The sequence below is a fragment of the Notolepis coatsorum genome, assembly GCF_963971535.1.
Source record: "Notolepis coatsorum genome assembly, chromosome: 17".
In the NCBI taxonomy this organism is placed as follows: domain Eukaryota; kingdom Metazoa; phylum Chordata; class Actinopteri; order Aulopiformes; family Paralepididae; genus Notolepis; species Notolepis coatsorum.
The window spans coordinates 82039731-82054730 of NC_140181.1; the positions used below are offsets into that span (position 1 = coordinate 82039731).

General features: G+C 45.5%; 1 protein-coding gene across 1 annotated transcript in view; it reads right to left on the reverse strand.

Annotated features, from left to right (window-relative positions):
• tnnt2a (troponin T type 2a (cardiac)) overlaps positions 1–15000 on the reverse strand; it is a 20394-nt gene that overhangs the window by 4970 nt on the left and 424 nt on the right. Inside the window, exons 2-8 of the mRNA XM_084333668.1 lie at positions 14737–14800; positions 13456–13572; positions 13262–13339; positions 12129–12239; positions 5467–5576; positions 5234–5324; positions 2565–2605 (exon numbers count right to left, since the gene is read on the reverse strand). Of these exons, the coding sequence (XP_084189794.1) occupies positions 2565–2605; positions 5234–5324; positions 5467–5576; positions 12129–12239; positions 13262–13339; positions 13456–13572; positions 14737–14793 (605 nt within the window). The 5' untranslated portion in view covers positions 14794–14800. The remainder of the gene's footprint in view (positions 1–2564; positions 2606–5233; positions 5325–5466; positions 5577–12128; positions 12240–13261; positions 13340–13455; positions 13573–14736; positions 14801–15000) is intronic.

The window sequence follows — 15000 nt, forward strand, 5'->3', positions numbered from 1 at the left end:
TTAATATCACAATATTAACCACAGCATACTGGATTATCCTGAATAATATCACAATATTAAAGGCAGAATACCGGGGTACCCTGAATAATATCACAATATTAAAGGCAGAATACTGGAGTACCCTGAATAATATCACAATATTAAAGGCAGAATACTGGATTATCCTGAATAATATCACAATATTAAAGGCAGAATACTGGAGTACCCTGAATAATATCACAATATTAAAGACAGAATACTGGAGTACCCTGAATAATATCACAATATTAAAGACAAAATACTGGAGTACCCTGAATAATATCACAATATTAACCACAGCATAATGCGGATCTGACTGTCTATTCTTCTGATAGCAGGTGTTTAATCAAAGATCGCCGCTTTCTAGTGTTGCACAAGGACCAATCAGCATGGGTATGGGCAGGTTAATTTTCCATTGATTGGGATTTGATTGGCTGTTTATTTGCGGTCGCAGGATTAATAACGTTAATGTTAGTTTGGCCAGATAAACAATTAAAATATACTATGGTTGGACCTGTGATATTTGTACTTTGTACTTTGTAGGTCTGCATTTTAAATGTAAGGAGTAAAAAGTATGTTTTTTTTTCTCTGAAATGTAATGGAGTAAAAGTACAAAGTATACAAACCTAATAATACTTGAGTAAAGTACAAATCCCCCAAAACAGTACTTAAGTATTGTAACGAAGTACAATTACTCAAGTACTTTACACCCCTGCATATAAGCATCACAAATCGGGCAGATACCTTTCATGTCTTAATTATCTACGTCTTATTAACCACGATTTGAGCCAGAGACCGGTCAAAGACCCCCTCATGCATCAACGTGTTCTACGCACAGATCTGTGCTTACCCTGTGCGTACGATCATTTCTAAGCAAAGAGTGGGATTCATCAACTTCAACTTGAACTTGACTTTGTGCGTACATCTACGCACATTTCAGACCTGGCGTACCTAGCGCCCAGTGGTAGAATATATTATTACAACAAGGAAATGAGCTTCTGTGCATAATAACACTGGCACGTTCTGTACGAACCGTAGTTCATTATAGTTCATTGTAAAATAGCAACAGTAGTGTAATTATGGTCAAAACCCTATAAATAGCATTTGGAATAATAGATCTTTCTCTCAGAATGAATGCAGCATGGTTTATATAGCGTTATCGGAATATACGGGGTGTAGGCTACTGACTGACTGCGCTCCGCGTAGCTTGATTGATTGATTGATTGAAAAGTTTATTAACAGATTGCAGAATGGGTACAGTACAGTACAGCTCAGTACATACAATTGTTAATTGGGGATGCAGACCAACTTTCGTCTTGTTTACATCAGGGTCCCCCATTTTCAATTCATCATAAATCATAAAGCTCAACTCGTTATTATTCTGCGCAGACCGCAGAAACACGGGAACGTTTTGATTATATTTAAAAGGCTTTACGTTAAACGAAACAAGTGGAACTTCGAAGCTGTAAGCAGAATACAAGTCATATTAATATAGTGTTCTTCCCCCTTTTTACTGTATAAGAAAGAATAGAAAACGCATTGCAATGACACTATAGTGGACAGACTATGTATATGATGGGATTCAAGTTCATGTATTGAAAGGCAGGCTATCATACATGCAGTGAGATTCATTGTTCTTGTATATGCTCTCGTATTATATTGTTTATATAGGCTACCCAATACTGACGTCAAAATAGATTGTAGTATGCCTCTAGAAATCATATGCAGCAGGTAGAAAATTGACGGGAGATCCATCGCGATTTGGAATAAAATTGAGGAGAACTTTAATCCATGGGGTATTAATCAAACAACACGGGAAAAGGCAGTCATATTCCAGCGCGGTCTTTATTAGCCGACAACAAAATAGATGCATCTAAAAATCATATAGCCAATCGAACACAACTAATAAAGGCATTCATATTACAAGCACGGTTATATTGACACACAACCAACGCCAAACAGTGGTCAACGAACGGTCTTTATTAGTATTTTGAGCTGTCCAGGCAGAATTGCAGCAATGGTCTTAGGGAGCCGTTGATATCTGACATCACCGTTTACAAGTCCGCCTTTTATTTATCCCATAAATCATAATACGCGATAGTGTCTTCTTGGTTCGACAGCAGTGAATTCTCCGTGGAGTTTCTCGGAGTCCCGCTCGGGTCGGTCCATTATTTCGGGGGGTGTTTCCTCATTTTCATGACCATATATGGATAATCATGCACGAGCATTGACGGTAGAACAAAGTGGTATTCATCAACACGGAGGACCATAGAGCCTGCGTACGCACGTGTGATGAATGCCGACTTCCCTGTGCGTACGCTAGTTCTACATTCCGTGCTTACGTGTGGAAGTAGGTCAAGTTCAAAGTCCACGTTGATGCATGAGGGCCGGAGCTGGTTTTCTTAACGATGCGTGTAGAGCTACTTTACCCACAGGCCATTGCAATACATATAACCCCTCCCCCGTCGCCCAACACCTTCCCCAGGTGAGCTGCATAATGGTGTGTGTCTGTGTGGGGGGGGGGTTGTGAGGGGGGGGTTGGGTACCTCTTCTGGTGGTCGCTCACACGGTTTCTCAGCACGTTGATCTGGAACAAAGAGAACATGACAACATCCATCAGTCCCGTTCCGTTTCACAGCTCTTAGCAGTGTACACCTCATTGTACCCAGCCAGTGGTGGGCACCAGGCATGCGTTGTTCATGGGACGGGGTAGCACGGTGTGTAACCTCACTCGCTATTTGCATATCAATAGCTCCGGTCGTCAGGTGTGTTAAATACGTTCTCAGACACATTCACACCTAACCTTGTTGTGAAGACGTGTTACATTCCATTCGTAGAGGCAATTAGGCACTGTCTTTAGTCTGTGCCCAAGCGAGGGGACATTAAATGCGCATTCGCGGGAGCGCGCGCACGCGCCGGGAGCGCGCGTGCACGTGGTGCGTGTCACCCCAGATGATTTCAATAACGCACCACTGGTGGGCACACAGTTCCTTTACTATTAAGTAAAAGTATAAATACCCAGATAAATTAGTACTCTGGTAAAAGTGAAAGTCCTCCATTCAAATTCTACTTAAGAAAAGGTAGAGAAGTAGGCGGCTGAGTGGCGCAGTGGGCAAGGCGCTCGCCACTAACGCAGGCGATGCTGGTATCGAGCCCAGCTCTCGGCGTTGCTACCGGCTTGGCCAGTCGTCATACTAACACAATTGGCAGTGTTAGAGGGTGGGAAAGCCGGTGGGTGGGGATTGGACATTGTGGACAGCGACTCCTACAGGTCGGTTGGTGCACCTGTACAGCAGAATCAGGAAGTATCGGGGGCAGCGTGAGCCTCCCATGCGTTACTCCTCGCCACTGAGAGATCGCGCTGTTCAGGTGAAAAGATGCGACAGCTGCCTCCTCGTGTACCGGAGGGGACACGTGATGCAAGGCTTGGTCCTCACTGCAGCCGACCAGTGGGAGGCATAGTCTAGCAACGTTCGAGACAGGGGAGGGGAGAATTGAAGGGAGAAGTGGCGAGGCGAAATTGCGATGGGAGAAAAAAATTGAAAAATAAGGAGAAAAAGTGGATAAAAAAAAAGAAAAGGTATTTGCTATTGAATGTACTTAAGTATTTAAAGTAAAATTATGCATTCTACATGATGTTTGTGTATTCCAGTGCACGGGAGCATTCAATCCTCGAACCATTGACCTCTATAGGTTGTGTTAAAGTGGTATGTGGTCCAGTTATGCTGCTCTGATTTAAGGTTATGTTAAAGTGGTCTGTGGTCCAGTTATGCTGCTCTGATTAAATGTTATGTTACAGTGGTATGTGGTCCAGTTATGCTGCTCTGATTAAATGTTATGTTAAAGTGGTATGTGGTCCAGTTATGCTGCTCTGATTACGTCCTCTTGAAGTTGACAGGCTTCAAATGTGAAAGTACATCATCTTCATAAATTGTTTCCATGCTTTCTATTAGGCATGTCCGATATTATCGGCCTACTGATATTATCGGCCGATATTGGCATTAAAATGTAATATCGGAAATGATCGGTATCGGTTTAAAATATATATATATATATATTAGTGCTGTCAGGCGATTAATTTTCTTTATCTAATTAATTACAGGATTTGTAATTAATTAATCTAATTAATCTCATTTTAATCACATAACCATTTTAGGCCTGATATTCTATATTCTATAATCATATTTCAAATGGCATGTGTCCAGATGGCAGAATTCAGTACTGTATCTACAAAACCTTCTGTTTAATCATCTTCCATTTATTCATTTGCTTAGATTTTTCAGGTCTGGTCAATTTTAGCATGGTGTTATTCACAGTCAAAGATTAAAAAAAAAATTAATTGATATTCTCATTTGGTTCATTACAATTTACTCAAGCCTATAACAGACAGTATTTCTGACACTGGGAATACATTCCCTGAGATCCATAGATGTCCCTAGAATCAGATACCAAGAACATGCAAATGGACCATATTAAAAAAAGTCTGTAAATGTGTATTCTACGTTCTTATGGAATGAATGAGATAATAATAAAAAAAGATTTATTTTTCAAATTAATTTTGAGTTAATTTTCATAATGCGATAATTTGCTGTGTAATTAATTAATCTAATTAACGCGATAAACTGACAGCCCTAATATATATATATACATATATATATATATATATATATATATATATATATATATATATATATATATATATATATATATATATATATTATTATTATATTTTTTTTTTTTACATTTATTTAATCTTTATTTACCCAGGCAAGCAAGTCAAAACAAATTCTTATTTTATTTATTGTCAAAAGTATGCATAATGTTGTGTTAATTCCACGACAAGAGATATGTAATGTTAATTACCTGAAATTATTCAGTTTTTTTGGGGGGGGGGGGGGGGGGACCCTGCATATGTTGGTATCGGTTGATATCGGTATCGGAAATTAAGAGTTGGACAATATCGGTATATTGGATATCGGTAAAAAAGCCAATATCGAACATCCCTACTTTCTATGCTAAATCCTTTCCTTCAAAGTAACTAGTAACTGATGGCTTCAGATAAATGTAGTGGAGTAAAAAAGTACAATATTTCCTTTGAAATGTAGTGGAGTAAAAGTATAAAGTTCCCTAAAATAAAAGTACTCAAGTACAAGTAGTTCACAATTGTACTTAAGTACAGTACTTGAGTAAAAATACTCTCCACCACTGTACCCACCTCGTATTTCTGTCTGGAAAGTTGGTACTGCAAGTCAAACTTCTCGGCCTCCAGCTCGTTCATCCAGTCCCACATCTCCTTAGCTCTCTCCCTGCGGGTGACAATAGAGGGGGATACTAACGTTATCGCAGAGCTCCAGGTGTCGTGTTTTGTGGTATTACGCATGTCAGTTGATGCACCCAAGGGTCCTTCCCAATAGCCACACGCAGTGCCCGGGGCAGAGCTCCACCCACTTGAGTTTCTCCTGGCTCATGTTCTCGACATCCAGGCATTTACGCCTGTCACTCAGGATCTTCTTCTTCTTCTCTCTCTCCGTCTGCCTCTTACCGCTCCTCTTTTCCGCCTGGAGGAAGGAGAGGAAGAGGAACAGAGATAGTGAATTGTCCAGTCTACATACACTAATACCACTAATAAAAACGTAACTACACTAACGTTATGAGAGCTAACATTGCTACCTACTGTACAAGTGCATTGGTTTAGTGCATTTCCTACTTCCGGTTGCTACTGAACGGACATGTTTGTGCGGACCTGTTCTCCCAAACTGGTCAGCAAATGACTGTTTTCATTTTTACGTTATTATTATTATTATTTTTTTTAAACATTGATCTTAACTGATCACTGTGACTTTATTGCTTTTATCGTTATATATGCCTATGTTTGTGTACAGCACTTTGAGCTACATGACATGTATGAAAGGTGCTTTATAAATACTTACTTACTTACTTACTTACTTACTTACTTACTTACTTACTTACTTACTTACTTACTTACTTACTTACTTACTTACTTACTTACTTACTTACTTACTTACTTACTTACTTACAGTACAAGCTTACTTATTAGTCTTATTTATAATAATTATAATACACTTTATTTGTATAGCACCTTTCATAAAATAATTGCAGCTCAAAGTGCTTCACAGCAGTAAAAAGGACATAGGCATAACATTTGCACAAAATTGGCAGATCAAGAGCAATGCATAAAGTGCAGACATAGAATTAGGCATAAAATAAGCATAAAATGAGCAGCAGCAAAATAGACAAAGCAAAAATAACATCACATAATCTTTCATATTAGGATCTAACATCTTAATAGGCCTCTTTATTTACGGTTTGATTGTCACTGATATGAAATAAAATAGACATAAAATCATGAAATTGGCAAATACACCTAAAATAGACAACCCAGTATTTTAGATGTTTACACAATATACGGTTGATAAGAAATTGAAAAGGGTAAAAAACAAAGTGCTTCAGCACAGCAGTATTTTAGATGTTTAGTTCAGAGCCATAAGTCTTTCTCATATACTCCGCCTTTCTCCCCGTTCTAAGGTACATCATAGAACAATTACAGTTCTGTATCATTAAGGGGTTCCGCTTGGCATCACTCATGCACTCCCTCGCGTACGTGCACGCGCACTGAATAAATTCCACAAATGTACCTTTAATACCAGTATTAGTCTGACCACACCCCTCATCAGCTTACCTTCATAAGCAGGTGTGTGGTCACCTGCTCTCCTCCTTCTCGCTTTCACCACAAGGAAGTGCCTCGGTAGTACCCCACTTGATGTGTTGATTAGTTGAAAAGAGTTGTGACAAGTCTACATTGTGCTTAATTTTTTCTTCTCTCATATCTGTTGTAAAGAAAAAGTTTGGGTCATAATGTATTCTGCGGAGAGTAGACCCGCTAGACCTACTCTTCACCAGCGGTTCTCCATTCCCGCCTCCGTCGTGCGTTCTGGTGCTGGGCTGTTGCCACTTTCGTGGTTGCCGACCCAGCCCAGGAGACAGCCAATGGATAGTTTGCCTCTCCGAAGAGCCGAGGAGTCGGTGCCGTCGCTCCGGCGATGGCCTGATCTCGACTCTGGTTCCAGGGAATCGTCCGTTGGTGAACGGTCGGTTGTTTTGGAGCCGGAGGATTTGCGACGCAAACTTTTCGCGTCTGCCCGTTCACGTCGCAAGATGGTAGCATGCAGGCGCGAACGGCCTGGTTTTGGGAACTGCTGGAGACCAGCGAGGATGCGTCCGGCTCTGGATTTCCGATGGAAACTGAGGACTTCATGGAAGAGGCGGACGGATTCTTGTATGATGGTCCCGTGGAGGAGTGTATCCCTCTTATCCAAGAAACGCCGGAGGGGGGAGAAATGGCTCCATGGGGCTCCCTGTTCGAGGATGTCGAGGAACCACCTTGGCCTCATCAGCAGGATGCCCTACTGTCGGCCACATCAGACTGTGGCTCCTTGACCAGTTGCAGCCTGCTGCATGTGAGGGATGCGGGTTCGGTGGAGGAAGGTCCGCAGGGGGAACTGCGGGCTTTGTTTCCCGAGCTCATGGCGGTAGCCGCCGCCGCAAACGGCGTGCCGCTGCCGCTGCCATTGCCTGCACCTGTCCCTGATGATCTCATAGGTCATCGCTGGCAGCGTCGCCCAGTGAGAGGGGTGGATGTTGTCTACCCATTTTTCCCATCAATGGGGGCCTATGTTCGTCAGGGTCAGGCGGTTGCCAACATCATGGGACTAACCCCCGCCTACATACCAGTTACGCGGGTGTCGGGGTTAGTCAAAGGTATGGGGGAGGGCGTGCCTCGGCTTGACAGTCCGATGGCCGCTCTCCTCTGTCCGGATATGGTGTGGGAACCCTTGTGCAAGCCGGTCCTCCAGGGGAAATCGGCTAGGCGATTGGCATATTGGGGTGACCAGTCATTCATCGCTGGTACACAATCGCTGGCTGCGGCGTCTAACATCGCCCACCTGGCTAGATTTGTATCTGGGATTATGACGGGCGGCACGGATCTGAACGAGGTAAAATGCGATCAGATCACCCAGGCGGCAGGAGCTGTCCTGCACCTTTCCCAGGTGCTGGCCATAGCCATGGGGAAAGTGCGCGCCCTGGCTACCCTGGGCCAGCATCATCTTTGGCTGGAGCAGGCCCGTGTGCCGGAACGGAAGAGAGCCCCTCTTCTGACGGCCGCCCTCTCCGATGCTGGTCTGTTCGGGAAGGCCCTGCGGTTGATGACCTCAACATGCAGAGAGATCCATCCTCCAACCCCATTTTCCGCCTCCCGTCCTTGCCGGTGGAGTCAGAAGGCTTCCGCGAAGTCGAGCTGTCTCCGTCGCCCCTACCACTGCCTCCGCCGCCGCTGCTGGCCCCTCCAAGAAGGCCAGGAGAAGAGACGGCGCTTCTGCTACCGACGGCCCATCCACGACCGGAGGAGACGGTAGGGAACGTCGTGACCAGCAGACAGTAACCTACCGTCCCTCCGGGGCTCCTCGGGGTGGCAAGACTCGAGCGGCGCGAGGTGGCAGACGCCGCTGAGAGTGACTTTTCCCCTCTGTGTCCCCTCTCTTTTACACCCTCCCCGGCCCCTCTATGATTTTGTGCCTTAAAACATTATGATAATAAAGAAGTTCCCCGACATAAGGGGGACTATGTTTTGGCCGAACAAACTGTGTGTTTCTTCAACAATTCATATGGTGGGGTTGTGTAAATATGAATCTGCACTTTTACGTTGTGAGATGAGTCGTGTTGTGTTACGAGATTAAGCAAGGTCTGCAACATACACTCAGTAATAGGTTCTATTAGCTTGACGCTCCACATGCAGGTAGAAACTGGTGTTATTCCATTGCTTGAACTAAGTATATGTGTCTCACAATGCTGTGTTGTTAGTTGCAGTAATACTCGTACACACACGTTCCACGGCCTAGCCGTTACTCTCGGTCAGCGTTTTTTGCTATGTACGACATAGTCAACGGGTGTAGGATTCACACACATGCAACTTGTTTTTGTTGTAAATCCTGTTCACATTTTGTGGGTAGCGGGCATTGTATTAGCTTACGCTATACATTAGCATTCTACCGGAGGTTTTCAAAATGGCTACGGTTGTTTTCTGTGTGTAGGGAACGAAGGGTTTTTTGTGAGGGGGTGTCGAATAAACCCCTCCTTCACACTTGATTGGTTTAGGGGATTTTTATCTCTTCTGCTGAGCCAGTCAGGGCCGAGGCGGTGAGACATCTTGGCAGGGGGGGGGGAGGGTTATCCTGCCAACTCCTATTACAGAGAGGAGTCAAAAAGGCAGAATTTCCCCCCATCATAGCGGTGTTGCTATGGCGACGCCTTCCATGAGTTGCGGTGTCTTAAGGTGTCGAGTTAGAGCGTAGGGCTCACGGGTCTGCTGCGCTCGATTTATGTAAACTTGAGTCAGTTGGTCACGTGACTCACAGTTTGCATGTCTTTCTCATGACTACCACTCGTGTGGGAAGGTTTTCTGGGAGGGTCTAGTCTTTACTCTCTGATTAAAGAAGAGTGACTGGATGTAAAATCATGTGAAAACGGGTTTTTTACTCCCAGCTGTGCAGTTGGGTTCATACGGGTGATGCTTCTTCTTTATTATTATAAAGAGTTGGATGTGTCTAGATGAATTAGAAATGGGGGCCCCTGATGGAAACAAGACTAACGACTTTCTCAGGTCTGCCTCCCCTTACCGATTGTGTGTTTTGAGCCGTACTATGTTGTACCCTTTCTGCAATCTGTTGGTTAAAGTTTTCATTCATTCATTCATGGAGTTGGTTGCATCCCGCCCTCTTGTCATTCCCCTGGGCGTCTTGGGGATTCAATAAGATGGTCTAAATAGCCTATTATTGATGTGGATATGCCCAACGCACACATAGTGCTAACTCAGGATGTTCTGTTGGACATTAGGTAACTGACTGGCGCGCCTTGATTGCTTGGGGTTAAAACAGCGTTTTTATAAAGCAATCGGGATGGGGGTTTTTCCTCTTCCGACGCCCTGTGTGGTTGTCGACGGGTTCTCGTTCATATCAGTGGAAGATAACGGAATGGATCTGAACATATGTGGAAGGGTCTCACGCCCTGGGGGTGGGCTGCCGGGCGCGGTTCGCACCGGAACGTCTGAGTGGCGCCTTCTTTTTATGTTTAAGATCAACACGCATATCTGCCCCTTCTCCTGGAGTTGGCATGTCGGCGTGGTTAGGGCACGGGACTGGTTCTGGTCGCGCTGGTCCGGATCAGTTGAACCCGTTGTCTGCCGGGGATGCAGATCTGCTGTTCTGGTACCCTGAGGGACTTGGGTTTTTTCAGGGGGAAAAATGCTAGGTCGGTCCGGATGTCACAGGGTTGAGCGCTATGGAACCCTTGTTGGGTACATTGTATTCTACTCTGTCGTAATGGCTTACGGCTGTGCCAGCCTGTACCCGTCCGATCTCGTCGGATCTCGGCCGCCATACAGGTTGGTCTTGGTTAGTACTTGGTTGGGTGACCTCCTGGGAATACCAAGTACGGTGCTGGGGCTGGTTTTCCATTCTTACGCTCTTCTCTTACGCATGGCGAAGAGGGGCCTGTTGGGGTGGTCTTGACCTCCTCGGGGGACCCTGTGCTCCCCGTATCACCGGGCCCGGTCCGAAGTAATGTTTCGTTGACCTGTAGGCCCGGGATAACCCTGTTGGAAACTGGAACACGGGCTGCGACAGCGCAGGTGTGTTTTGGGTTTTTTTCCTGAGGGGTTATGGGACCAACCACCGCATGGGGTAACACCTGGGTGGTTGGTTCTCTGGTGTATTGCTGCGGTGTCAACTCCCGGGTTAACCGGTTTTTGAGGGTGCCCCTGCACGTTCATAACGTCTGCCAATCGTGTCAGCCTTCTCTGCCTCGACCCCTCTGGGTGGGTTTTTTTTAGATGGAGCCTTGGTCATGCAACTACGCCAGCATACGCCCCTTCCGCCGGGGCGGCTGTGTTCAGCTGTCCTTTCTGGCGCCTGTCTCGTCCGCAGTCTCCAGGCTAGGGTTCACAGCCTGTTGCCTGGTTTTCCTCGGTGCACTGCCTGCTTCCGTTGGTTAACCTTTTTGTGTGCTTACGGCCATGCTGACTGCCTGTTGCAGGGTCAGTGTGCCAGGCAGTGTACTATCGGGGAGGACGGGGCCCGCTCGGCTGAGGGGCCTTTGTCCGAATACGCTGGCGATGTGGGGGGCGGGGCACTACGTGCCCACCTGGTGGGGTCTTGATGCTGGCATCATGGACTTCTCCGGGCCCCCGTTCCAGGGGGTCCAGTCCCTTTGGTGGGTCTGGGTCTTCCTTCGCGCTCCGCTGCTACGGCCTTGCCACGGGGTTGGGTTTGCCCTTGACCCCGTGATTCTGGGGGCAGTAACGAGGTTGTTTCCCTCCGTTCGTTCCCGGGTGGCATGCGGGTTGTGCGTGTGTGTAGTCGTGGGGTCAAGCCACGGTCTGCTCACCCTGTGCGTTGAGTTGCTTGAGTGCCTCTTCGCACGGTCGGGTCCGTCGCCCTCCCGGTATACCTCTAATAGGGGGGGTGCCCTCCATTATGGGGGGTCGGGGGGGGCTCGGCCCTCCCTGTTCTGTTGGTTGTGGGGGGCCTTCAGCGGGGTGTATTTGTCGGCCAGTGGCTCCGCTTGGCCTCCCTTTGTGCATGAGTGATGCCAAGCGGAACCCCTTAATGATACAGAACGATAGGTTATGACTATAACCAAGTTCTGTTAATTAGGGGTGACGCTTGGCATCCGACGCCGCTGCAGCCCTTGACCTCACCTTGTGGTGAAAGCTTGCGTAGGAGGAGAGCAGGTGACCACACACCTGCTTATGAAGGTAAGCTGATGAGGGGTGTGGTCAGACTAATACTGGTATTAAAGGTACATTTGTGGAATTTATTCAGTGCGCGTGCACGTACGCGAGGGAGTGCATGAGTGATGCCAAGCGTCACCCCTAATTAACAGAACAGAATCGTTCTGAGTTACTTTACAGAACAGTTCTATTTACAACGACTAACTCCTGGACACCATGGTCTTAGCCCCTCCTCCCTGCTATTAGCCCCTCCTCCCTGCTCTTAGCCCCTCCTCCCTGCTCTTAGTCCCTCCTCCCTGCTCACCGCTCTCTGCATGTAGCCTCCGAAGTGGAGGCTGGTCAGAGTTTTCTTCTTCTTAGCATCTTCATCTGCTTTCCTTTTGGCCTCCTCCTCTTCCTTACGAGCTCTGTCATCCTGGAGTGTGTGTGTGTGTGTGTGTGTGTGTGTGTGTGTGTGTGTGTGTGTGTGTGTGTGTGTGTGTGTGTGTGTGTGCGTGTGCGTGTGTGTGAGAGAGAGAGAGAGAGAGATAGAGAGAGAGAGAGAGAGAGAGAGAGAGAGAGAGAGAGAGAGAGAGAGAGAGAGAGAGAGAGAGAGAGAGAGAGAGAGAGAGGTGGGAGGGTTAATTTGATGTGTGCAGTGTGAATAACTATAGTAGTCACTATTAGACATGCAAATGCAATTATTGCAACATAAGATAAGATATTCCTTTAGATATTCAGGCGTCATAGCAGCATGGGGGCGGGGGGTGTACAGGTATGGGCATGGTAATAGTAGAATACATAAATATAGGCAATACAATTATAGTAAAGATAAAAATAAGCAGTGCAAACAATAATTAACTCTGAATATAAGCATAAACATCCACTAATTTAGTGTTAAAGGGGCACTTCACCAAAAAACAATGCTGGTTTACTATGCATATACTCGTGGTTCTTGAAAGGGCTACTTAGCAAAACATAGAATCCTTCTGGAAAAAACACCACTTTACCTCTCAGCCCAAATGTCCCGTTAAGGACAAGATTACTGGTATTGTATTTTTTTCCAAAATTACAACAACACCAAAGTCCTTTTACATATCCGTAGATACTACATCTATATCTGTACATATCCTACTCTTACTAGTTACGCTGCTGGCCAATGTAACTACTACAGTACCATACTGTCTTTAAACCTGTATCACTGTACATATTATACTACAACTCTGTACATACATCTGATTAGCACTACACTCAGTAGTACTAATTTATTTGTATATTTTGTACCCAGTTTAATCACTTGTACATTCATTGTATATTACTATTGTACTTTACTCTTACATTTGCACTCTGGTTGGATGCCAAATCTCTTTTCGTTGTACTGTACTTGTGCTGTATAATGTCAATAATCTAATCTAATCTATTGAATAATGATCAGTGGAGGCATCTCTCTCTCCGTACCTCAAGTCGCTTCTGTCGTTCCTTCTCTCTCTCACTGCGGATCCGGTGTTGCTCTGCCCGCTCGGAGCGCCGCTTCTCCTGCGGAATGGATGATCATCCCAGATGATCACAACAGAAAACCCACCTCATGCCACTGTACACACATGTATACTGTACTGTATGTTACTGCGCAAGTCAACGGGGAGCCCACTCACAATCCTGTCCGTCAGATTGATGAGCTCCTCCTCTTCCTTCTTCCTGCTCACGAAGTGAACCTCGATCAACGTCTGCAGCTCCGTCAGGTCCTTCTCCATCCTCTTACGGTGGATGTCCTACGGAACCGGAGATGGGGAGAAAGACAGCTTACATTGCAAGTTTCAAGTTTCTTTATTAGTTGTCATACAAAAATACAGAATACTTTTATATGAAATGCTTTTTTCTGTTTTGCTCCCGAGAGTGTGCTAGATAAGATAGATAAGTATAACATAGAAAGTCAAAAGTATGTAAACAAGTGTAAACAAAAGTGTTCAATATACATATATACAATATACAATACAGAACTCAAACACGTGGTTTAGAACTCAAACACGTGGCTTAGAGCTCAAACACATGGTTTAGAACTCAAACACGTGGCTTAGAGCTCAAACACATGGGTTAGAACTCAAACACGTGGCTTAGAACTCAAACACATGGTTTAGAGCTCAAACACATGGTTTAGAGCTCAAACACATGGTTTAGAACTCAAACACGTGGCTTAGAGCTCAAACACATGGTTTAGAACTCAAACACGTGGGTTAGAACTCAAACACATGGCTTAGAGCTCAAACACGTGGGTTAGAACTCAAACACGTGGCTTAGAGCTCAAACACGTGGGTTAGAACTCAAACATGTGGGTTAGAACACAAACACGTGGCTTAGAGCTCAAATGCGTGGCTTAGAGCTCAAATGCGTGGCTTAGAGCTCAAACACGTGGGTTAGAACACAAACACGTGGCTTAGAGCTCAAATGCGTGGCTTAGAGCTCAAACACGTGGGTTAGAACTCAAACATGTGGGTTAGAACACAAACACGTGGCTTAGAGCTCAAATGCGTGGCTTAGAGCTCAAACACGTGGGTTAGAACACAAACGCGTGGCTTAGAACTCAAACACGTGGCTTAGAGCTCAAACACGTGGGTTAGAACTCAAACACGTGGCTTAGAGCTCAAACACATGGCTTAGAGCTCAAACACATGGGTTAGAGCTCAAACACGTGGGTTAGAACTCAAACATGTGGGTTAGAACACAAACACGTGGCTTAGAGCTCAAATGCGTGGCTTAGAGCTCAAATGCGTGGCTTAGAGCTCAAACACGTGGGTTAGAACACAAACGCGTGGCTTAGAGCTCAAACACGTGGCTTAGAGCTCAAATGCGTGGCTTAGAGCTCAAACACGTGGGTTAGGCGCCCATGAATTCAAAGCACCAAGCTGCCAAACTGCTGCCTAGAGTACGATACTCACGTCAAAATCCACCTTCTCTCCATCTGGGATCTTGGGCGGGATGAGGTTGGGCATCATGAATGGCCTGAGGAGGAAACATGGCAGGGTGAGAAGATGAACGGGAAAGAAAGAAAAAAGAACGAGGCGTGGATGAGCACAAACAATGGAGGAATGAGACAGACCGAGTCTTGTGTAGTTCTAATTGAGCCTATTTCCATTCAGATATCTTGAGGTGAGAAGTCAAGGAACCCCTTTGAACATGCCCATGGCATTTTCCTCTCATCA